Consider the following 26,055-nt stretch of genomic DNA (forward strand, 5'->3'; position numbering starts at 1 on the left):
AAGTGGTTTAAAAAAAATTACATGTGTCAATTTATGTTTAGGAACGATATTATAAAGTGTTTTGAACCATATATTAAGCTGCTCTAAAAAAGCAATAAAATTTTAATATCAAGTCCTCAAAACATATAAAAGTAATATTTCAGAATTTTGTAGGTTTTATATATCAACCCTAAATTATTTCACCGTCCCCACAAATCGACTATCACTTAAGAAAAGTCTTCGAAGTAGCTACACAGCTAAATTATCCAGTCCGTTTATTATATATATATATATATATATATATATATATATATATATATATATATATATATATATATATATATATATATATATATATACATGATCTATGCCAAACTTCTTCAATGAGCTATTTTCTGCTTTCCATATCTGAGCCATGGAGCGGATGCAGAAACGACTTTATGACGCGTCAGTAGAAGGAAACCTAACCGTTTTGATAATGTTGCTTCAAGAAGATCCACTGATTCTTGACCGAGTTACCCTAAATCGCTATGGTGACATGCCTCTACACATCGCATCAATGCTTGGACATACTGAGTTTGTTAAGGAGATCCTAGCTCGAAAGCCTCTGCTTGCTATGGAGCCTGATTTACAAAGACGCTTGCCTCTTCATATAGCATCTGCAAAAGGCCATGTGGAACTAGTTAGAGCTCTGCTATCGGCTAGCACTGAAACATGCCTTGCGTGTGATTGTGATGGGAACAATCCTCTCCATCTTGCAGCCATTAAAGGACGCAGTGATGTCGTGAAAGAGCTGGTGCAAGCCCGACCTCATGCAGCTAGAGCCATCGTGCAGCAGGAGACCATCTTACACTTGTGTGTGAACCATAACCAATCGGAGATTTTGAAGTTCTTAATAGAGACCACAGGTGATGATGAGTTTGTAAGCTTTAAGGACAGTCAAGGCAATAATATATTACACCTAGCTGTGGTTTACAGACAAACTGAGGTAAGCATGCATACCAAGATTTTTCCCTTCTTTTTGTAAGAACTAATTAATGTTGAAATATCAAATATATAATAAGTTTTTGATCTGTGTCTGCAAGATTTATTCATTTTTATTAACTGATCCTATCCTTAACATTTGTTTAGACCATAAACTTCTTGCTACTCAGTACAACTATACAAGTCAACGAAGAAAACTCAAGTGGGGAAACACCAATGGATATATTGGGTCAAGGACCGAAAGACTTGAAATATCAACAAATCTTACAGTCCCTAACGCGAGCAGGAGCTGTTGAGGCGAAAATTGGTAATTTGTTCAGACAAGATCCTCAAAGTTCCAGAAACGAAATCGGTGTGGATGGCTTAGACGACTATAATAAGAGACAAGCCTCTCCTTTTTACTTGAAAGAAACCTCTAAAAACTCTGATGACTGGCTGGACAAAAAGCGAAACACTTTGATGGTGATGGCATCATTGATAGCAACAATGGCCTTTCAAGCAGGTAGTAATCCTCCCGGTGGTGTTTGGCAAGAAGGGACAAGGGAAGATCCAAACATTAAGGCTGGATACGCTATCATGGCAACCACTCATCCATTAGAATACCAAATCTTCCTGGTTTGCAACACGGTGGGTTTTGTTTCCAGTCTTAGCATTATCTTGTTGCTTATTAGTGGATTGCCTTTTCTGAAGCATCGTTTTTTCTTGTGGATTTTGATGGTTATAATGTGGATTGCTGCTACGTCAATGTCAGCAACGTACTCGATTTTCATATGGCTTTTGTCACCAAAAGCCGAGTCAAATACATTCAGGAATGTGGTAATTTGTATTGTGTTGGTATGGATAGGGTTGATGACTCTTCTAGTTGTAGGACACATCATTCGCCTGATTGCAATCGCTGTGAGGATCTTGAGAAGGCTACTCTTCCCTAAAAAGAGGCCAATATTACGTCCAACTATCAGGAACCAAGATGGAATGTAATATGTGAAACATTCAATCGGTCTCACACCTGGTACGCACGCGACACGCTACAAATCAATGATAATAGTGAAGATAAGAAATATTACATTATTTAATGTTATTTTATCAATAGAAATGATTGTTATGAATGAAAATGTTGTTTACAATATATTTTATTTATATTATTATAATACAAAATTTTACAATTCAATATCCAATCTAATTTTTCTTTATTATATTGATGGTTTTCAATAATAACTTTTTTATTTTTCAACATCTCTTAAAGGAATGTCAAAGTAGTATCATAAAACCATCCGGTCTTTCAAATGGTCTTGCAAATAGGTTATATGTTGCCATGTAGGCTTTAGTCTTGCAAGTTTAGAAAAGCTTGCAATATACGATCCACTTTTTTTTTTTTTATTTTATTTTATTTTTTTTTTTATTATATATTCTCATATAGAGACAAACATATATTTTAAAATAAATAAAATAGTTTTTTATTTTTTAGTGGTGACCAATTTAAAAAATATATTAATATTATATTAACATGGGTTAAGTTATAAATCTAATGTGTCAAGTTTTGCAATACCACAGACGTGGATGCTCTAAGCAAACAATACTTTTTGGAAAACTATTTTTAAAAAATGTGATGATTTTTCCGCCCAATTAATGATTTTGTGTTTAGTGGATTTAATTTAATTATTGAGAAAACATGTCTAAAAGATGTTTCTTGATAATTAAAAAAAAGTTTTAACAATTTATTTGAAACAACCATTATAAAGTTACATAACAAGCATGTAACTATTTTACTTAATATATGTATTTTTTATAAATAGCTGATTAATTGATAACTATGAATTTTAATGATCAAAATTTGTTTAATTTTATAACTATTGTTTCCAGGAACTACTAAAAATAGATAAAAGGATCCAGTTAAATACCATATTGGACCCGGTTCGCAACTGGGTTTTTTATAAGGCATGTTCTATAAGTGAAATCTAATAGAGCCTGGTTTTTACAACCGGGGCTTATTAAGCTAATACAACCCAATTTCGTTATATAAACTGGGTCTTTTCCTCGAACCACAGCATTCCATATGATTATATAATCCGGTTCTCACACATACAACTGGGTTCTATCTTGCAAGTTAGATGCAAATCTTGTCTAATTATATAGCCCAGTTTTATTATATACAACTAGGTTTTTTCCTTTTTTCAAGCTGTTTAATATTTTTTTCTATTAAATATACCAATACCAAAATGCTTATTTTTACAATTGTTATATTTGAATGTTTGCACTTAATAACCCAAATAAATAAATCATTTTATTAATTTCCGATGAATTTGTACATATTTACATCAACTAACACTTGGATACAACCTTAACAAGATGTATACATATGTAACCCTGTTGAAGGATTTTGACACCAATCTCATTGCCACACCCCATTTCCCATGCTCATCAATTTGTTGATGTTGCTCGCTTGAAACACCCCAATATATACAAGCCAATCAAACTTGATATGCAGCCGAAGACTCGTATGCTTCTTATTGATAAATGTCCATCAAGCTTATCGACATTTACAAAGAGAAAACAAAGCATATTTAAGCAAACTCTAAACGCAAAATAGGCTATTACACAGAAACAAAAGATATAAAATATACATACATTGGAACCCTTAGTCCCTTAGTCTTCATACCTGTCATCTTGAGTTCATGTACACCACTTCCCAACTGTTCATCTTATCCAACATAAAATATCAGTAATCACAAAAGAAAATGTTTAGGCAGATCCTTATAAATTTTTTGGCACTCATAATCAATGCAATAAACCTCGATCTTCTCATGTTTTTATGGTTCCTTTTCAAAATTCCATCTACCAACTTTCTGCCCAACATTTCATTAATTCCTGCTACAAAATGGTTACCATGAGGTGTATAAGACTCCATGTCTACAACCATTTATGGGGCGGAAAATTTAAGTGGATTTTGTATCAATAGAAATGAAAAAGAATAGAGAAAAAAATGAAAAACTAAGCAAACATTGGACACTACTTTCTACTGCATATAAAATAGGAGAAGGATGCTACATTTAACAACTGACCAACAAATATATCAGAAAAAAGAAAAAAAATAACTAAACCAATTTTGTGTGTGAATCGCTGCTACACCAACAGCTCCTTCCCCTTCGACGAAGAGGTACCTGAAACCAAAACCAAAACTGTAAGCACGAAGCTTAGTGAGTTCCCCCATCATACCACATACCATACAATATTGTCGGTATCTTTCAATCAGTAACCATCATCAGTATCTTTCAACCGGTATTCAACCGGTAACCATCATCGGTATCTTTCAACCGGTAACCAACATCGGTATCTTTTAACCAGTATCCGTCATCGGTATCTTTCAACCAGTAACTGGGGACTATTTCACCCCTACCACTACCATATAATCAACAGATATAAGCATACCGTCAGGCATATCTGGGTACTGACCTACCCTTTGGTCCTGAAGACCACTGTCAGGAAAACTAATCCCTACTGTACACATAACATATCATACAGATAAATCTCATAACAAAACACATAACCAGACCAAGATAATTATCACAAAGACCATTATCTTTTAAATACCCCTTTCTGGTGGGCCGACATTGTGGCCTTAGACCTACCCCTACTAGAAGGTAACTCACCTCAATGTCGTGCAGTGTCTGAACTATCCTCAACGCGCAATTCGACTCCCTTCGACTCCTTGATTCCTACACAACAACCCTTACGTCATCAAACAGAACATACAACCCATACCAGGGTTAACTCAAGTCCATTTAAAGTCAACATTGCTCAAAGTCAACACCGAATTGACCTGACTCGTCGAGTTGGCCTACCAACTCATCGAGTCCCTGCCCTTCAAACCTGATATCAGTTTCGATTCAACTCGTTGAGTCTAACAAGAACTTGATGATTTCTCCTTTAATTATAACATTGGGAACATCATCATCCGACTTGCCGAGTTCCTCCTTTAATCCGTCGAGTCCATCTCCCCCATAAAGAACTTGTCTGGTCTATGACTCGCCGAGTTGTATGAACAACTCGTCGAGTCTGCTCAACCTACTCGCCGAGTCCTTTGAGGTCAAGGTCCCTCTACGCGTCTAAACCAACAAGGGACTTCCTTCCTAACACTTATCTATTCACAGAAAGGGTTTGGTGCACAATGGTTACCGACTCGTCAAGTGCCAAGAACAACTCACCGAGTCCAACCTTGACAAATTCCATACAATCGATTTAAATGAGATCTAACACACCAAAACCATAGATCTGGCCTCGTAATGTCCATTTTATACATAAAGCTCCAAACTTGATGCACATGCATGGGGTTTTTAGCTCAAAAATCCATATAAAGTGTCTTGCAATGTGCATGGGGCTCTCATGGCCATAAAGTTGGCACCTTTATGCCATGAGACCCCTCTTAAGGTCCAGATCTGAAGTCAAAACCCACTCAACACTTCCAAATCCGAAAAATGACTTAGAAATCCATAGAGATCCCAAGTTAAAGATGAATAAACACATAGATGAGTCAAGATAAGGGGAATTATACCTTGAATATGCTGAATATGAAGTAAGATCTTAGGATCTACAAGCCCCAACTCGATTTCCATGCTCCTTTCTTTCTTCCAAAAATGGCCTTAACACACACACAAATGGCTAGGGTTCGATATGAAGCTTTCAAGAGAGTGTTAGGGACAAGGGAGGCTGAGTTAAGTTGTTTATATATGGTGCAAACCCTCAGATTTAGGGTTTCACTTATCCAACACCTACTAGCCGAGTCAATCTCCTAACTCGTCGAGTCCGTCACTTAAAATGTCCGCGGCCACGACCCTACTCGACGAGTTGATCCTCCAACTCATCGAATCTTAGAGAAAATACACATACTGAAGAAAACATACCTGATGTTACAATTTTATTTTAACATAAAGAAACCAAATAATCCTAATCAATTGAATCAATAGCTTTAGCAAAAGCATGAAAGGACATAATATTTTAGGGAAAAAAATATATCTCTTGATGTCAATTGCCTATGTAGAGCTTTAATTAGATTATAATACATAAGATATGATAAATTAGGTATTTTGGATCTTTTTGCATTATATGAAATAATATTTGGTAACAGAAACAATACCATCATATGAATGTGTACAGATTAGTGCTCTAATAGAGTAGAATGTGGGTTTGAACCTGTCAAAAAGATCAAATCCGCTTTTGAAATTTATACAACCCTGTGTAAAGAAAATCAAATCCCATTTGTCTCAATAGAAGATCTACTTTTGAAATCCAGGCTGGCAACTATGAATCAAATTTCAGTTCTTCATGAGTGTAGTAATGATGTCTAATAATGCCTTTGCATCAGTAACTTGCTCCCTAGGCATTTGAATTGGAAACAAAACAAAACATAACACACATTTTATTAGAAACACAAGAAACTAATTGTGTATACATGAAGAATCCAAATGATCAATTTTTTTTCAAAATCCATGTCAGATTAACAATTAATGGTTCCTTGTAGTGTTATCATTCACATCAATTTAGTTACTTTAAGAAAGATGCTTCATAAAAATTAAAAAGTAAAAACTATAAAGTAAACAATCGGCTTTTTCTAAACCACTGATGCAGGTATTCAAGAGATAACCAAAATGATGATCAACATCTATGTTTTTCCCATTTACTTCACACTAGATATTATTTGAACCGGTCTGTTCAAGAAATGTTTGAGTGACATCATAGATTCTGCATCACTGAGTTTTCCAGCAACTCCAACGATTTCCTCGAGTTTCACTTGCAGGATAACTTCCACCACCACATCAATCAGCATCATGGATCATGGGAGGCATGTCTACACACACACATTAAACCCTAACCAATATGACTTAATAACATAACCATTAAACCCTAACCCATAGGACTTTATGCCCTAACCCTTAAACCCTAACCCATATAACTTAATGTCATTACCCTTAAACCCTAACACGTATGACTTAATGTCATAACCCTTAAACTTAAATCATATGACTTAATGCCATTACCCTTAAACCCTAACCAATATGACTTAATTCTAGAACCATTAAACCCTAACCCATATTACCTAATGCCATAGACCTTAAACCCTATCCTATACGACTTACTAGCATAACCCTTAAATGCTAGCCTATATGACTTAATTTCATTTCCCTTAAACCCTAACCCATATGGATTAATGACATTAACCTGAAACCCCCTTAAACCCTAACCCATATGACTTAATGCAAATACCCGTAAACCCTAACCCATATGACTTAATGCCATAACCCTTAAACCCGAACCCATATGACTTAATGTCATTACCCTTAAACCCTAACTCATATGCCTTAGTGCCATTACCCTTAAACCCTTAACAATATGACTTAATGTCATAACCATTAAACCCTAAGCCATATGACTTCATTTAATAACCATTGAACCTAACCCATTTGACTTAATGTAATTACCCTAAAACCCTAACCAATATGACTTAATGCCATAACCATCAAAACATAATCCATATGACTTAATGACATAACCCTTAAACCCTAATCCATGTGACTTAATACCATAACCATTAAACGCTTGCCTATATGAATTAATGTCATTACTCTTAAACCTCAACCCATATGATTTAATGACATTACCTTTGAAATCTATTAAACCCTAACCCATATGACTTAATGAAATTACCCTTAAACCCTAAACCATATGACTTAGTGCCATAACTTTTAAACCCTAACCCGTATGATTTAATGGCATTACCCTTAAACCCTAACCCATATAACTTAATGCAATTACCCTTATACCATAAACCATATGACTTAATGCCATAACTTTTAAACCTGAACTCATATGACTTAATGTCATTACCCTTAAACCCTAAACATATAACTTACTGTTGTTACCCTTAAACCCTAACCATATAACTTAATATCATTAACCTTAAACCTTTTCCCATACACGCCACACCACCCGACCACAACAACCACATATCCCCACCTAGTGTAACAATTGGTATAAATAGGTAAATGTTTGTCGGTTAAACCACCACGACACAACTTTAAAAAGACCTATTGTGTATTATTCCTAGTTCTTGAGTGCAATTGAAGTCATTATTCTTGAAATTACATATAGAATACTTTGAAATTTCTTAAAGTCAATAGTCGTTAACTATCAGAAAACAATTCACAAAATAAATATTAATTAATGCCATAAAAATAATTAATCCTTTTTTGAGATACCACTAAACTTTATATTTTAGTACTGTCTTTTTCCTATCTAGTAGGAAAAGAAAAAAACGCCCGTTTGATAGTTGTTCACTGAGAAAGTGCTGACTGAGAAAGTTATGTGTAAGTAAGAAATTATGACTAAGTAAGAAATCATGTTGTTTGATTGGAAATCTGATTGAATGTGTTGACTGATGCAAAGTGACCATTTGACCCTGATGCTCTACACGTTTCTATGCAATATAACAACAACAACAACAACAACAACAACAACAACAATAATAATAATAATAATAATAATAATTATAAAATAATAATAATAATAATAATAATAATAATAATAATAATAATAATAATAATAATAATGTATACAAAAACTTCCAGCATAATCTACATTAAATATATTATTTAAGAGATTAAAACACAAAAAGCCCTCCAGCATGCTGGTAAACACCATTGATTTTACAAGCAACACCCATGTTCTATTCCTATAACCTTTGTTTTCCTCTATTGGAGCTGTTATTTTTTTATCCAAGCTAAGAGTACTATTGGAAAGCAATGTTTTCATTCTCAGTCAGTAATCTCCCAACTTCTTTCTCGGTCAAATCTTGCTTTCCGAGTCAGACATCAAGATTTTGTTTATCAAACACCTTTCGTCTCACAGAGTTAGCCAAAAATATCTGACCTGACTCGGTCAGATGCATATCAAACTAGCAAGATGATTGGTTACATAGCATCTGTATAGTTCTAATGTCAAAAGAACATTATTTATGTAATTAAGTTTTGAGTAGCATTGGTTATTGAGTACCAAAATAATTCAGGATTTTATCAATGATATTTTTTCACACTTTATAACGAAATCGTCACAATTTTTTTTTAAGAAATGTGGGAAAACTGTTTTAAAAGTGTGGCCGTAGGTTAAAATTCTTGTAATCTAATTTCGTAATGAAATTACTAACAATGTAGATAGGATTTTTTCCGAAGCAAAAAAGTAAAGAAAATAAAATTTCATAGGTAAATAGCTATCATTTCTACTTCCATAGCAAAACAACTACGAAAGTTTATTCCGCTGAAAAATTCGGTTGTAGATTAACCATCATATTAACTTCCATGGTGGAATTACAACAAAAAGTATTTTCGTAAAAAAGTTTGTTGCAACTTTGCAACGAATGGGTTTTCCATATAAATATCAGTAGCAATATACCAACTAATTTTGAGTCGATAACAATTTCCGTAACAATTCCCATGTTCGCTACTGAAAATTAATTCCATAGAAAATGTGGTAGCAAATTAGCTATGGAATGACATTCCATAGAATGATCCATTGCAGAATAACAATAAAAATATGTTCCATGGCACCCTTCCCTAGCAAAGTTACATTTTTCTTGTAATGTTAGGCCAAGTTTTCGAAATGTGAGTTTTGGTTGCGAGAGGTTCAATTCCTTGGACATGTTGTTAACCAGGAGGGGATTTTGGTCGATCCGGTCAAGATTGAGGTGATGATGCAGTGGGAGGTTCCAAAATCTCCTTTGGATATTAGGAGTTTTCTTGGGTTAGCAGGGTACTACCGAAGATTCATCCAGGACATCTCTAAAATTGCGGTACCCTTCACTCGTCTGACGACGAAGGGAGTAGATTTACGATGGGGTCCTGAGCAGCAGACAACATTCGAGACTATGCGACAGAGACTTTGTGAGGCCCCGCTGTTGACCCTCCCTGAGGGAGTGGAGGATTTTGTGGTTTTCTATGATGCTTCCATCACCGGTTAGGGGCGGTCCACATGCAAAGAAGACGGGTTATAGCATATTCTTCGCGACAGCTGAAGCCACATGAGACAAGATATCACACACATGATCTTGAGTTGGGAGTAGTGGTATTTTCCCTCAAGATCTGGAGACATTACCTATATGGGGTTCGTTGTATGATCAACACGGACCACAAGTGTTGAGACACATTATGGATCAGCCGAACATGAATATGAGGTAGCGCAGGTGGCTGGACGTAGTCAAGGATTATGACTGTGAGATCCTTTATCATCCAGGTAAATAGAATGTGGTGGTGGATGTTTTAGGCCACAAGTTGGTTGGGTTGTCTATTGCAGTGGCCTGTATGAGGATCTCTATGGATTCTCCATTGGTAGGACTGATTAGAGAGAATTGGAAAATTGACAGGATCAGGGGAGAGGTCACTAGATTTGTGCAGGATAGTCGTGGATTGTTGACCAGTTGCGGTCGGATGTAGTTTCGGATGTCTGGTGGGGTCAGACAGATTGTACTGGAGGAGGGCCATAAGTCTCGTTTCTCCATTCTCCCAAGGGTCACCAAGATGTACCGGGATTTGAGTTTGAGTTACTGGTAGTCGTTCATGAAGAGAGAGAGAGAGAGAGAGAGAGAGATCGCCTCATATGTCGAGAGGTGCTTGACTTGTAGGATGGTCAAGGCTGAGCATCAGAGGCCGCATGACAAGTTGCATCCTATGGAGGTTCCTAAGTGGAAATGGGAACAATTCACAATGGATTTTATCACCAAATTGCAAATAATGGCAAAGTGTTTTGACACTATATGGGTCATCATGGATCGATTGACCATGAGCTCCTATTTTTCTGGCGATTCGGGAGAGTTTGTCGGCCAAGAAGTTGGCGTATGTGTACATCCGTGAGATCGTTGCTTGCCATGGGGTTCCGGTCTCTATTGTTTTAGATCGTGTTGTTCGGTTCACCTCCCGTTTCTGGCAGAAGTTCCACGAGGAACTGGACACTAGAGTACATTTCAGCACAACTTATCATCCGCAGACCGAAAACCTGAGCGAGCGAACTATATAGACCCTCGAGGATATGTTGCGGGCCTGCATTATTGACTTTAGTAGGAGCTAGGACTCCTACCTACCTCTTGCATAGTTCTCCTACAACAACAACTTTCATTCCCGCATTGGTGCTCCACCTTTTGAGCTGTTGCATGGGTGGAGATGTCGTACCCCGGTTTGCTGGGGCAAGGTTGGTCATTGGGTCATGCGTCAGACTGAGGTGATTATGAAGACTACTGAGTTGATTCAGCAGATCAGGCAATGACTGTAGATTGCTCAAAGTCGGTAGAAGAGCTATGCCGACTAGCACCGATCTGAGTTGGATTTTTAGGTCGACGATATGGTGTTGCTGAAGGTCTCACCCTAGAAGGGTGTGATCTGTTTCAAAAAGACAGGAAAACTGGGTCCCCGATATATAGGTCCGTTTAGAGTTATTTCCAGGGTTGGAAAGGTGGCGTACATATTGGATCTTCTGGAGGAGTTAAGTTAGATCCACAACACTTTCCATGTTTCGCAGTTGCGAAAGTGCGTATTGGATGAGCATGTTGTGGTATCATTGGATGACATTCTAGTTAACGATCACCTAAACTATGTTGAGAGGCCAATAACTATCTTGGAAAGGAAGGTCAAGGTTTTGCGAAACAAGGAGGTACCTTTGGTAAAGGTACAGTGGCAACACCGAAGGGTAAATGAGTAGACCTGGGAGCTGGAGGCTGAGATGTGGGAGGACTATTTAGATTTGTTCACTGTAGCAGGCTATGAGGATGAAGCCTAGTTCAATTGGGGGAGAGTTGTAACATCCTGATTCCTAGGTATGAGATTTTAAGGATTTTATGCATTTCATAAGACCTACTTGACGAGTTGGAGGCCCCAACTCGTCGTGTAGAAACTAAGAAGGTCGCGGGAATTATAAAACATACTCGACGAGTTGGAGGACCCTAACTCGACGAGTTGAAGGATGACCATGAAATCCCTAATTTTTAGGGTTTTCACCCTATTTAAAGGACCTTAAGTCCTATCACTGACCTCCCTTATCACCTTCATGTCCAGAGAAAACCCTAGTTGTGCCTTGCTACCTTCTTGTGTGTGTGTGTGTGAGCCTTGGAGAGTGCTTTTATGTCCTCTTGGAAGTAACTTGGTGCTTGGAAAGGGAGGAGTGAAGCGAGAAGTTGTAGATCTAAAACTTGCTCTGTTGTTGCAACCATTTAGAGGTAAAAAGTCGTTAGCTTGAGAACTTGTTTTCTAGATATCCTTATTAGAGAGTTATTTTCATTTTGAGCTTATCCTTGGGGCATTCTTGGATTTGAGCATGTTTTGAAGTGAGACTTCAGATCTGGACAACCTAAGACCTCTATAGACATAAAGCTGCCAACTTTATCAACTCTTCGCCCTCCTTGTTGCCCTAGGTCCATTAAGAAGCTTTGTTTTCATGATTTAGCCTCTTGATACCATTCATGGACATAAAGTTAACAACTTTACGTGGTATTTCAGTCTTTAAGAACCAAATCTATAGTTTGGAGCTTTTGTTTTGCTTAAAAGTCTCTGAATGCTATAAGACAGGGAAAACTCGACGAATTGTCCTGTCAACTTGACGAGTTGGATCGGGTTTTCCCGCTTTCTGGATATTGAGAGATATTGGTGAGTTGGCTAGACTTTTTACCAATTTTATGAGTTATGAAAGAACTCGACGAGTCAGTAGATGGACTCGATGAGTTGGGTCAACATGGACTGTTGAATTTGACTTTGACCATGGTTAACCAAGTCTAACTTCTGAGTTTATTTTGGTAATTTGGGATTTTAATGGAATTTGTCATTTGGTGGTTATAGGCAGTTGAGTTTGGAGTTGTGAATTGGGATTTGAGTTTATCGGTTCAACACTACTTGTGAGGTGAGTTCTGTTGGATAAGGTGTCTAAGTCCATAACTATTTCTGGTATGCACTTGACTCGGATTGGCATTGTCCATTTGGGTTGAATGGCCTCATGCATTTGGATAGACTAAAATGAGAGAAATAACACTTAAGGTTTATTAATATATTATAAGTCTAATATATTAATAGTATTATTTAATTAGTATTGGTCAAGAATTATTTTGGAATTAATTAAGTGATCAAAAGAATACTAATTAAATATATGGGTTTATTGTGTAAATCACTCATACTTGTATAGTGGGCTAATGCTCCATGGATTATCAAATTGGGCTAAAACCCATAGTATGTTCCATGGATGCTCCATGGTGGTTATATAACCCATGGGTCATGGAAATGAAAGGTCATGACAATTAGGGTTTGTTGGATAAGGTGTCTAAGTCCATAAATTATTTGATATATACTTGACCCGACCCGACATGGTCCATTTGGGTTGCACTTCACCCGAACTATTTATGGATAATTTTATGAGAATTGTATACTTACGATTTATTAATATATTATAAGTTATAATATATTAATATGAAGTCATGTTATTTAATTAGTTTTAATCTTGAATTAATTATAAATTAATTTAGTGATTAAAAGGAAGACTAATTAAATCATGGGCTATTATATTTATATGGTGTGGGCTAATACTCATTTGTTAATAGGCTAAACTTATATGGAAGTCCATGGATGATCCATGAAGCTTTTAACCCATGGATCCTTGGAAGAGGAAAAGACATGGGTTATTAGGGTTTCACCCTAACCCTGCACATTATATAAACAAGATTATGTTGCATGAAATGACACCCAAGTGTGTGTCTAATAGTGGTGGCCAATTTCTAAGTGTTAGTATACTCTCTCATACATTTTCCAAGTTTGTGGTGATTTGTGATTTCCATTTGAGGCATTCACATTATTGGTGCTTGGATCTCAAACTCCAAGGAATCAACAATCAACAAAAGGCATGAGAGAGATGCTACTAAGGTAGCATGCATCATGATGGCCACGATGACAGCCGAGCTCCAAAAGTCCTATGAGTATTTTTACCCTTTTGAGATGCACCAAGACCTGATGGAAAGGTACCATCAGAGTGCTCATCAGGAGTGGTATGAAATAATCTCCTCCATGATAACAACCCGCATGAAGAATGGTGAATCCATCACGGGCCACATGCAAAAGATGCAAAGGTATGTGGACCGTTTGCTTAAGCTATACGTGAACTTCCCTGAGGAGTTGGCAATTGACATCATTTTGCACTCCTTACCTTCTTGTTATGAACAACTTCGTATGACATATCATATGAACAAGGAGGAAGTTACTCTTATCAAACTTCAAGGACTCTTGAAGACCGCTGAAACCGGTCTTAAGGGCAAGTCGGTTGTTACCTCTACTACTCCTACTCCAACATCTACCCCTGTTTTGGCTACCGGGCAAGGAAAAGGGAAAAAGAGGAAGTCCCCTTCGAAGGGTACCAAAGGAAAGTCTCTTGAAGGCTCCTAATCAAGGACCAAAAGTGGTTCTATCACTCCTTCTGCCATTCCCAAGGATGCTGATTGCTACTATTACTAGGACAAGGGGCACTGGAAGCGAAACTGCTCTATGTACTTGCAGGATCTAAAGGATGGGAAAGTGAAACCCACCCATGTAGGTATTTACACAATATTGTCTAATTATTCACCATATTCTAATTCTTGATTGCCTGATACAGGATGTGGTATTCACATATGTTCAAATTTGCAGGGCCTAAGAAGAAGTGAGGATGTGGAGCACGGGAAGATAAACTTGATCATGGGGAATAGGAAGGCTGCACCTGTTTCCAAGATTGCAGTTTATAATTTCTTGCTGAATAACGGGTTAAAATTAGATTTGAATAAATGTGTGTACTCGTCTAAAATGGTGAGAAATATTATTTCTTTTCATGGTTTGTACAAACAAGATTTTACCTTTTCATTTGATAATGAATGTGGTGGTATTGATGCTTTCTTTAATAATGTATTTTATTTTGAAGCATTACCATGTGATGATGTGTATGAAACTGTGTCGGTTGTAGACAACTTAGGAAATAATGTTTTGTATATTGATTCTTCTATTAGCCTAGATAAAGCATCATTGTGGCATTGTCGTCTTGGACATGTAAGCAAGAAACGCATAGGCTAACTCCAAAAGGATGGAGTCTTGGAATCATTCAACCTAAAATCAGATGATAGTTGTGAATCTTGTCTACTTGGAAAAATGACAAAATCACCCTCCACTGGTACTTGTGAACGGGGTGAGGGTTTGTTGGACCTAATACATACTGATGTATGTGGACCATTCAAAATTGCCACAAGGGATGCTAATCGGTATTTTGTGGCTTTTATTGATGGTTTTAGTAGATATGGTTATGTCTACTTAATCAAACATAAGTCAGAAACCTTTGAAAGGTTTAAGGAATTTAAACAGGAAGTAGAAAATAAATTAGGTAGGAACATTAAGATGCTTCGATCTGATCGAGGTGGTGAGTATCTTAGTACCGAGTTCCTTGACTATCTTAAGGAGTGTGGGATTGTCTCACAATTAACACCTCCCAGAACACCTCAGCTGAATGGTGTAACTGAGAGGCGTAATCAAACTTTGTTAGACATGGTTCACTCTATGATGAGTCGAGCTTCGCTACCAATCTATTTTTGGGGGTATGCCTTAGAGACTGCCGCCCATAGCCTTAATCTAGTCCCTACAAAGAAGGTTACCAAAACACCTCATGAGATGTGGACTGGGAAGGTTCCCAAGTTAGACTACATCAAAATTTGAGGTTGCGAAGCATTCATGAGGCGTTAGACTCATGATAAACTCGAACCCGAAAGTGAAAGGTGTATCTTCATCGGCTACCCACAGAAATCCTTCGGTTACCTCTTTTATAGACCCAGTGAGAATGTGGTCTTTGTGGCAAGAAGAGCGGTTTTTCGTGAGAGAGAATTTATTAGCCAAGGAGACAGTGGGAGGCAAATTAACCTTGAAGAAATTCAAGAATCAATTGGTGAAGGAACCTCAGACACTAGCAATCAACCTGAGGAGAAAACTCGTATTAAGCCAGCTGACGAGTCTGTACCTCCGAGGAGTTCCACATGGGTTAGGAACACACCTAAGTTTTATTATGGTTTTCATATTACTATGGAAGGTGATATGTTTATCAGTGATAGTACACTGGTAAATTTGGATGAACCTAGCAGTGTTAAGGAAGCCAATGCAGGCCCGGAGTCTGCCAAATGGAAGGAGGCTATGGACAGCGAGATACAGTCCATGTATGACAATCAAGTTTGGAACTTGGTTGACAATGTGCCAGGACGTAAGACAGTCGGGTGCAAATGGATCTTCAAGAAGAAGATCGACATGGAAGGTAAAGTACACACTTATAAGGCTCGACTAGTTGCGATGGGTTTTACTCAGACTCAGGGTATTGATTATGATGAAACCTTCTCACCAGTAGCAAAGATTAAGTCTATTAGGGTTATGCTGGCCATTGTGCATTTCAAGATTATGAAATATGGCAAATGGATGTCAAAAACGCTTTCCTTAATGGGAAGCTGGATGAGGATGCTTACATGGTTCATCCAGAGGGTTTTATCAGTGCAGAATATCCTAATAGAGTGTGCAACCTTGAGAAATCCATTTATGGATTAAAACAAGCATATCGTAGCTGGAATCTTTGTTTCGATGAAAAGGTCAAAGAGTTTGGCTTCTCGAGAAGTGAAGATGAGTCTTGCGTGTATGTCAGAGCTAGTGGGAGTATAGTTAACTTCTTGGTACTGTATGTGGATGACATACTACTTATAGGAAATGGTATCCCAACCTTGCAGGAGGTTAAGTCCTGGCTTGGGAAGTGCTTTGCTATGAAGGACCTAGGGGAAGCTGCCTATATCCCAGGGATAAGGATATTAAGAGAAAGGAGTAAAAGACTAATTGGACTTAGTCAGAGTACCTACTTTGATAAGGTGTTGAAAAGATTCAACATGCAGAATTCCAAGAAAGGAGATTTACCGATCCAAAGCAATGCCAAGCTGAGTAAGATTCAGAGTCTGAGTGCAGAGGCTGAGATAACTTAGATGAGTCAATTACCGTATGCTTCCGCTGTTGGCTCGATCATGTATGCTATGACTTGTACCTGCCCTGATGTGGCTTTTGCCTTGAGCATGGTCAGCAGATATCAGGGGAACCTGGCAAGGCTCATTGGACCGCGGTAAAGAACATTCTCAATAACCTGCGGAGGACTAAGGATTGGATCCTTACCCTTGGTGGGAGTGATGACTTGAGAGTATTAAGGTATAGTGATGCTAGTTTTCAGACTGATAGGGATAACTTCCACTCTCAGTCGGGCTGGGTCTTTACCTTAAATGGAGGGGCAATCTCTTGGAAGAGTTCCAAACAGGAAACGGTGGCTGATTCGACTTGTGAATCAGAGTATATAGCAGCGAGTGAAGCAGCAAAGGAGGCGATATGGCTGAAGAACTTCATCGGAGACCTTGGAGTTGTACCAGCTATTAAGGAGCCTATGGATATTTTCTGTAACAGCAATAGTGCGGTTGCCTTAGCCAAGGAACCGAGAGATCATGGTAGATCCCAACACATTGACAGAAAATATCACTTCATAAGACACAAGATAGAAGAAGGACTCCTCGTGGAAAAGAGGGTATCGTCAAATGAGAACCCTGCAGATCCCCTCACGAAGGGATTGACGAGGGTTAAGTATTTGCAGCATGCGAGGCGCATCGGGCTGAGAGACGATATTAGTTTTACAGAATAAATAGCCTTTTCTGAAACTTGTAAAATGTAATCGACGTTTGATGATGAATAAAATTTGTGATTTATTTATGAGTAAAGTGTTGCTATCATTGTCAATTATTTACTATTGTTTCAGTTTTGCATGTTTTGACTTCCAGAATAATTAATTTATTCAAACTTCCACAATGGGTCATACGTCAGAAGTAGGTATGAATAAAGATAGTCATGAATTGGGTTTGTAGATGCATAAAGGTGTTTAGACATAGCAATGGTTGCTACAACATTCGTGAGTGCTCATAAGTTATGAGTGTTGGAATAAACCCACGCTCACTTGTATCACTTCATGGAATTTATCTCGAGTGATCGTGAGACGATAATATCATGTAAGTCTTCAAACCTAGAGATATGAATTGTTACCTATGAGTTGGTTGTGCATTGATTGCACGTAAACGCATCAGTAACTTGATGTTATAAAACATGTCTTTGTATACAATTCAACAAGTAGTAGAACAAGCATATGAGTCGAAGTTTATCTGTTCCTTCTAGAAATAGAAACGATATCTGGGCCCCTCGATGATTTTGTGTTGACCGATGTACCGGGCCCGATCAGAACTAAATTGATGTGTTCAGTTAAGTTCTTTGTCAAACAAATCGGAAGTCGGGAAACAACTGCCAGACAGTAAGCAAGACATTGTTCCTTGTGTTTATCTAAAATGGCGCTTCATAATTCAATAGAGTTTTTGAGAGCTACGATTGCCGGTTGATTCCTGAAGTAATATAGGCAAATACAGTTATTAGACTTATCCAAGTGGGAGTTTGTTTGATAAGGTGTCTAAGTCAATAACTTATTTGGTATATACTTGACCCGAACCGAAATGGTCCATTTGGGTTGCACTTTACCCGAACTATTTATGGATAATTTTATGAGAATTGTATACTTACGATTTATTAATATATTATAAGTTATAATATATTAATATGAAGTTATGTTATTTAATTAGTTTTAATCTTGAATTAATTATGAATTAATTTAGTGATTAAAAGGAAGACTAATTAAATCATGGGCTATTATATTTATATGATTTGGGCTAATACTCATTTGTTAATGGGTTAAGCTTATATGGAAGTGATGGGTTTTATGCATAAGAAACAATCCTATGTGCTCATACAAACCCTAACGCTTGGATCTAGGTTTCTCTATTGTATATGCTTTGATTCCAAGACTTTCAAACCTAGATCTATCATATATAATTCGAAATTATCATAATGAAAACAGATCAAAGTGTTTACCTCTTCCAAGTAGCTTGAAATCCTTATAATCTTCTTGATCTTGAGCTTAGAGTCACAATTGTAACTCCTGTAATGGTTCACAAACCCCACAAACAAGAAGGCAATATGAGAGAGGTTGAGAGTTGCTGAAAATCGGCCCTAGGGTTCTCTTAGAAGCATGTGTAGTCGATTCTTATAGCCTAGGGGTCTTATTTATACTTGAAGACTACTAGGGTTTCAGTCTAAACCCTAATGGGCAGCTTAACCACCAAGCAGCGCAAGGAGCCTTATGGAATAAGGCCTTGGACGAAAATATGATGGATCCCCATCATAATTTTGTTCCACCTTAAATCCATAAGGCTTCCTTAGCCCAAAACTTAACTATCATACATTTGACAGTTTATACTCGTTTATTTAATTAATCTCTTTTAGTCACCAAATTAATTCCTAATTAATTTATGATTAATACTAATTAAATAAATATGATTTCTCCTTTAATATATTATTCTTATAATATATTAATAAATCATAATATTCTCTCTTTCTCCTTAAATTACCTTGTCAAGTTGCTTTGGTGAAGGTAACCCAAAAGGACTTTGCACAACCGGGTCAAGTACATACCAAATATAGTTACGGGCTTAGACAATATTCTAATAGTCTCCCACTTGAATAAGTCTAGTAACTATATCTCACATATGACTTTAGAATCCGATTAGCAATCGTAGCTCTTATACTTCGTTGCCAACTCTGATTAGCTTGTCCTTTAGATAAGGCATCATATAGTCCTCTGTTTTGATATCGTGCAGACAATCTCATGAAACATTGTCATACTTATTGTCTAGCAATTAGTTTCTCGATCTCAGATTCATTCGACATAGAACTTAATTGAACACATCAATTCAGTCCTGACCGGGCCCGACACATAAGTCAAATCAAGCCATCAAGGGGCCCTGATATCGCTTTTACCCTCTTAAGATAAAAGTAACAGATAAACTTCGACTTATATGCATTTATTATTCACTAATCAACTATACAGAACAATGCATTTTATGACATCAATTTACTAATGCGGTTTCGCATTATTAATGCACAACCAATTAGTAAACAATAAACCATATATCTTGGTTTTAGGACCATATGATATTATCGTCTTGCAATCACTTGTGGTATATTCCATAAAGTGATTCCAGCAAGCGCGAGTTTATTCCAATGCTCAAATCCTTTTCATAAGCACTCATGAATGTTGTAACAACCTTTGTTATGTCTAATACTTTTTCAAACAATCTACACACCAATTCATGACAGTCTTCATTCATACGTACTTCCAACATATGAACGACTGTGGATTGTTTGAATAATTCGATTATTCTTAATAAACTCAATTATTCTGGAAGTCAAAACGTGCAAAGTGAAACAATAGTTAGACAATTAACATAAGATAGAAACCTTTTAAATAATACTCCTTTATTTAATCATCAAATGTCAATTACATTTATCTATTACAAGTTTCCAAACTATCTATTCCAAGCTAATATCGTCCTTCAGCCCAATCCTCTTAGCATGCTGCAAGTGCTTAACCCTACTTAGTCCTTTCGTAAGTGGATCTGCTGGGTTATCCTCTGACGATATCCTCTTAACTACGAGGAGTTCTTTTACTCGATGTCTAATAAAGTGATATTTTATGTTGATATGTCGAGATCTACCATGATCCCTCGGTTCCTTGGTCAAGGAAACTGCTCCTTCATTATCATAGAAAATCTCCATAGGCTCCTTTATGGTAGGTACAACTCCAAGGTCTCCAATGAAGTTCTTTAACCATATCTCCTCCTTCAATGATTCGCTCGCTGCTATGTACTCTGATTCGCACGTTGAATCAGCTACGGTTTCTTGCTTGGAACTTTTCCAAGTCACTGCTCCCCCATTGAGGGTAAAGACCCAACCCGACTGCGAACGGTAGTTGTCCCTGTCGGTCTGGAAGCTGGCGTCACTATGCCATCACACCTTTAAGTCATCACTCCCTCCGAGGACCAAAAACCATTCCTTGGTCCTCCGAAGGTACTTAAGGATATTCTTGACCGCGGTCCAACGTGCTCTGCCAGGGTTCCCTTGATATCTACTGACCATGCTCAAAGCAAAGGCCACATCAAGGCGAGTACAAGTCATAGCATACATGATTGAGCCAACTGCGGAAACGTAAGGTACTCGACTCATCTCTGCTATCTCGGCTTCAGTACTCGGACTTTGATTCTTACTCAACTTGGCATTACTTTGTATAAGTAATTCTCCCTTCTTCGAGTTTTCCATACTAAAACGTTTTAGTACGTTATCCAAGTAAGTATTCTGACTAAGTCCTATTAGTCTCTTACTTCGCTCTCTCACTATCCTTATTCCCAAAATATAGGAAGCCTCTCCGAGGTTCTTCATAGCGAAGCACTTCCCGAGCCAAGACTTAACCTCCTGCAGAGTCGGGATGTCGTTTCCTATGATTAGTATGTCATCGACATACAAAACGAGGAAGCTAACTATACTCCCACTGGCCTTGACATATACACATGATTCATCTTCACTTCGTACAAATCCAAACTCTTTGACTTTCAAATTGAAGCAAAGATTCCATCTGCGAGATGCTTGCTTAAGTCCATAAATGGACTTGTCAAACTTGCACACTCTATTGGGATGCTTCACATCAACAAAACCCTCTGGCTAAGCCATGTAAACATCCTCAGCCAACTTCCCATTAAGGAAAGCGGTCTTGACATCTATCTGCCATATATCATAATCATGAAATGCAGCAATGGCTAGCATCACCCTAATAGACTTTATTTTAGCAACTGGTGAGAAGGTCTCATCATACTCAACTCCGGGAGTTTGAGTAAAGCCCTTCGCAATCAATCGCGCCTTATACGTGTGCACATTCCCATCCACGTCGGTCTTCTTCTTGAAGATCCATTTGCACCCAACTATCTTACATTCGGGCACATTGTCAACAAAATTCCAAACTAGGTTGTCATACATGGACCGAATCTCGCTATCCATCGCCTATTTCCATTTTGTAGACTTTCGGCCTGCAATGGCTTCCTTATAGCTATTAGGTTCATATAGATTTATTAGCGTACCATCACTAATATACGTGTCCCTTTCGGTAGTAATATGAAAACCATAAAACTAGGGTTGAAATCTAACTCTTTCGTAACGTCTAAGAGGTAAGGACTCATCAATTGGTTCAACCGGAGTTTCCTCCTCGGGTTGAGTGCCAGTGATAGAGGTTCCTTCATCACTCGACTCTTGAATCTCTTCAAGATCGATTTGCCTCCCACTGTCTCCTTGGCTTATGAGTTCTCGCTCTCGGAAAACCCCTCTCCTCGCAACGAAGACAACATTGTCACTAGGACTATAGAAGAGATATCCAAAGGATTTCTACGGGTAGCCGATGAAAATACATTGCTCACTACAAGGTTCGAGCTTGTCATGAGTTTCCTGTATTACAATAAGCTCGCAGCCCCAAACCTTGATATGTGCCAATGAGGGAGCTTTCCCTGTCCACATCTCATGAGGTGCTTTGGCAACCTTCTTTGTAGGGACTCAGTTAAGGATATGGGCGGCAATCTCTAAGGCATACCCCCAGAATGAGATAGGTAGTGAAGCACGACTCATCATAGAACGAACCATGTCTAACAAGGTTCGATTACACCTTTCTGCCACACCATTCAACTGTGGTGTCCTAGGTGGCGTCAATTGCAAAACTATTCTGCATTCCTTGAGATAGTTGTGGAATTCAAGACTTAGGTACTCTCCTCCACGATCGGATCGAAGCATCTTGATTTTCCTGCCCAATTGATTCTTCACTTCATGTTTGAACTCTTTGAACTTTTCAAATGTTTCTGACTTGTGCTTGATTAAGTAAATGCACCCATATCTACTATAATCATCGGTGAAAGTCACATAGAAGCGGTTCGCATCCTTTGTGGTGGATCTAAAGGGCCTACACACGTCGGTGTGTATGAGATCCAATAAACCCTCACCTCTCTCACAAGTGCCAGTGAAGGGTGACTTGGTCATCTTTCCAAGTAAACAAAACTCGCATGTGTCATCTTCCCTAAGGTCGAATGACTCCAACACTCCATCCTTTTAGAGTTAGGCTATGCGCTTCTTGTTGATATGTCCAAGACGACAATGCCACTAGCATGCTTTATCCATACTATTGGAAGAATCCATACACAATACAACATTTCTTAGGTTATCTTACAACCATAACAGTTTCATAAATTCCATTACAAGGCAATACTTCAAAATATAAAACACCATTTAGATAAGCATAAATCAAACCATTCTCATTATTAAACGAATATCTAAATCCTTGTCTAAAGAAACCATGAAATGAAATGATGTTTCTTGTCATATCTGGCGAGTAACAATAATTATTTAAATCTAAACCTAATCCATTACTAAGCACTAGAGAATACACTCCAATCTTGGTGACAGACAATGATCTTTTGTTCCCCATGATTAGATTTATTCTTCCACGCTCCACATCCTTATTTCTTCTTAGTCCATGCAAATCAGAACATATGTGATAACCACATCCTGTATCAAGAACCTAAGAAATAGCATGCGATGAATCATTAGATTTAATTGTGTAAATACCTACGAAAGATGGCTTGATCTTCCCATCCTTGATGGCTTGCAGATATTTCGGGCAGCTTCTTTTCCAATGCCCTATTTTGTGGCAATAGTGGCACTCTTCCTCCTTTGGGTTTGAGTTGGGCTTAGCAGGACCAACTTTGGTCCCATTAGAAGAGGAACCATCTTGGGACTTTCCCTTGTGGTGGCTCTTTGAAGGAGCCTTCCTCTTCTTTCCCCTTCCTTGCTGTGGCAACCCGAAATTTTTTATTTTATAAGTTCAGTCAGTCAACTCAACTGAGTGTCAAAATCATTAGTGCAGAGTTCTAGCCTGGTTACAGGTCATTCTAAGGAGTTTTGAGCCTAATACACTTAGGGAATAAGTGTTATAAAGTACCCGCTAGAACCATAGTGTAGCAAATCGGACCCTAACGTCATCTAAGTGAGTTCACGGCCACAAGACCATGAGTTTACGACCGTAAACTCATGTCGCCGTAAACTCAAGGGTATATATAGAGCATTGGGTCATTTCCTCTCATTTCTTCCTTTCTTGGCCGGATTTTCTTCCAAATCCTCTCAACTATCATCCAACCTTTCACGTTAGATCTTCAAAAATAGTGAGTATTCTATCCCTTGATTAGTTAACACATCTTATTAACTAGCTTCTTACATTGATTTCATCCGTGAAAATCATGTTTGTTTAGATATTCAAGTTACACCAAGAACACCAAGAGCACATACTAGTGTTCTTGGCCAAAAACAACCATTTCAAGCTTCTAGATCGTAAGTGCTCTTCCCTACACTACATATTCAGTTAGGATTCCTGTTTAGACACTTAAAAACATTAAGAATCAAAGGTTGGAAGAGAGTTTACAACCTAGGATGTTCTTGGGCCGTAAACTCCCTTTTATGGTGCAAAGATGCCCTAAATTTCTTCCTTATGCCTAGAAACTAGCCTAGCACCTAACCTTGATGTGTTTAGGACTCAAAACAATCAAAATACCATCACCCATAGGTGATTACGGCCGTAAACACATGACAAAGTGGTCCATGGGCCGTAAACACCCCAAAGGCTTCAAAGATAGTGGTCTTCCTCATCCTAGGGTAGAGCAAAGGTCCCTAAAACATCCCTAGCCTTCAAACTTGCAATTATACATGAAGAACCATGAGTTTACGGCCGTAAACTCCCTTTGGCCATAAACCCATGGTAGTAAACTCATGTGAGTGCCATTCTACCTTCCTTTGTTGAATCACATGTGATTCCAACACTTGGTTAAGGTCTTTCCTTTCATATAGTTGTTATAAACACTATATTCATGCCAATATGTGTCATTATATTTCATTTAGGACTTGTTGTTTCTCGGGACTTCATTCGTGGAACTTCTCATCCGTATGCGCATACCTGTTTGAATCACCCACATCAAGTGAGTTCATATCCCGTAATGAATCTATTAACTATTTTAACTGTTTTAAGGGGGGGATACAAGTTGAACACAATGATAATTGTGTAAATGTTTGTTATAAACATCTTTCAAAATGTTACTTATGTTATTTATAAGTTGTCAAACATTTCAAAACTCTTTTAAAGGTTATGTTACTTTATAGTTACACAAAACTCTGTTTTTAAAGTACAAGCATAACTTAGTAGAGAAACGAGTCTTTTCAATAACAGTCCAAGTAGAACAGTAGTAAACTATTATAGATATAGTTTAGGAGAATGTTATTCATTACTTCTAGTACAATGAAGCACACAAAGAGTCTGTTCAGTTCGTGAGTCTATACTAACGCAATGCGTTCACTTAAGTACTTTTACATAGATTACGCTTACATGAATACATTTACATAAATACGATATCAATATACGATAACAAAATAGAACATAATAAGGTGCTATAGCATGGAACAGGTTCAGGATCTAACTATACCAATGAATCACAACGCATTGTGATAGTTATATTGGGTATACATGATCATAGTAATGTGGATGTTCGCAACTTGCACTTATGTAGGGGTTACATGTAGTTCCTAGAATCTCTTGACAAGGGAGCGTTTAGCATTGGATCTAGCCATCACCTTATGCCTCAACCTTCAATTAAGGCATAATAGTACTAAAAGTAGTCACTTATTACAAATACTACAGTACTTACACTGTCAATACGACAATTACAGAATGATATAAAATTTCAGTTTCAATATTATTAATACCTTTACCATGTGTCATATTCACATAATCGATGAGTTAGTTTAGATTTAATTAAAAATAGTGGTACAGTCGGGTCTTAGTAGAAGACTACTTTCAAAATAGTCGGGTCTTGGTAGAAGGCTACTTTCAAAACAGTCGGGTCTTGGTAGAAGGCTACTTTTAAAAAGTTAGGACCATAACGCTAATATTATGATTCCTTAATGTATAAACCATAGGATACATATATACCAATAGGATCTGATAGCTAATAGCATGTGTGCTGTCTGCTTCATTTCTTGTCCTTGTATGGTT

General features: G+C 37.6%; 1 protein-coding gene across 1 annotated transcript; it reads left to right on the top strand.

Annotated features, from left to right (window-relative positions):
* Positions 1-371: 371 nt before the first annotated feature.
* On the top strand, positions 372-2,051 carry LOC144997589 (uncharacterized). The gene is made up of 2 exons (XM_078957485.1): positions 372-967; positions 1,111-2,051. Exons 1-2 carry the CDS (start codon positions 395-397, stop codon positions 1,939-1,941), a joined length of 1,404 nt encoding a protein of 467 aa, XP_078813611.1. The 5' UTR covers positions 372-394; the 3' UTR covers positions 1,942-2,051.
* The last annotated feature ends 24,004 nt before the right edge of the window (positions 2,052-26,055 follow it).

The sequence above is a fragment of the Lactuca saligna genome, chromosome 5 (assembly GCF_052625555.1).
Source record: "Lactuca saligna cultivar CGN05327 chromosome 5, ASM5262555v1, whole genome shotgun sequence".
Classification (NCBI taxonomy): Eukaryota; Viridiplantae; Streptophyta; class Magnoliopsida; order Asterales; family Asteraceae; genus Lactuca; species Lactuca saligna.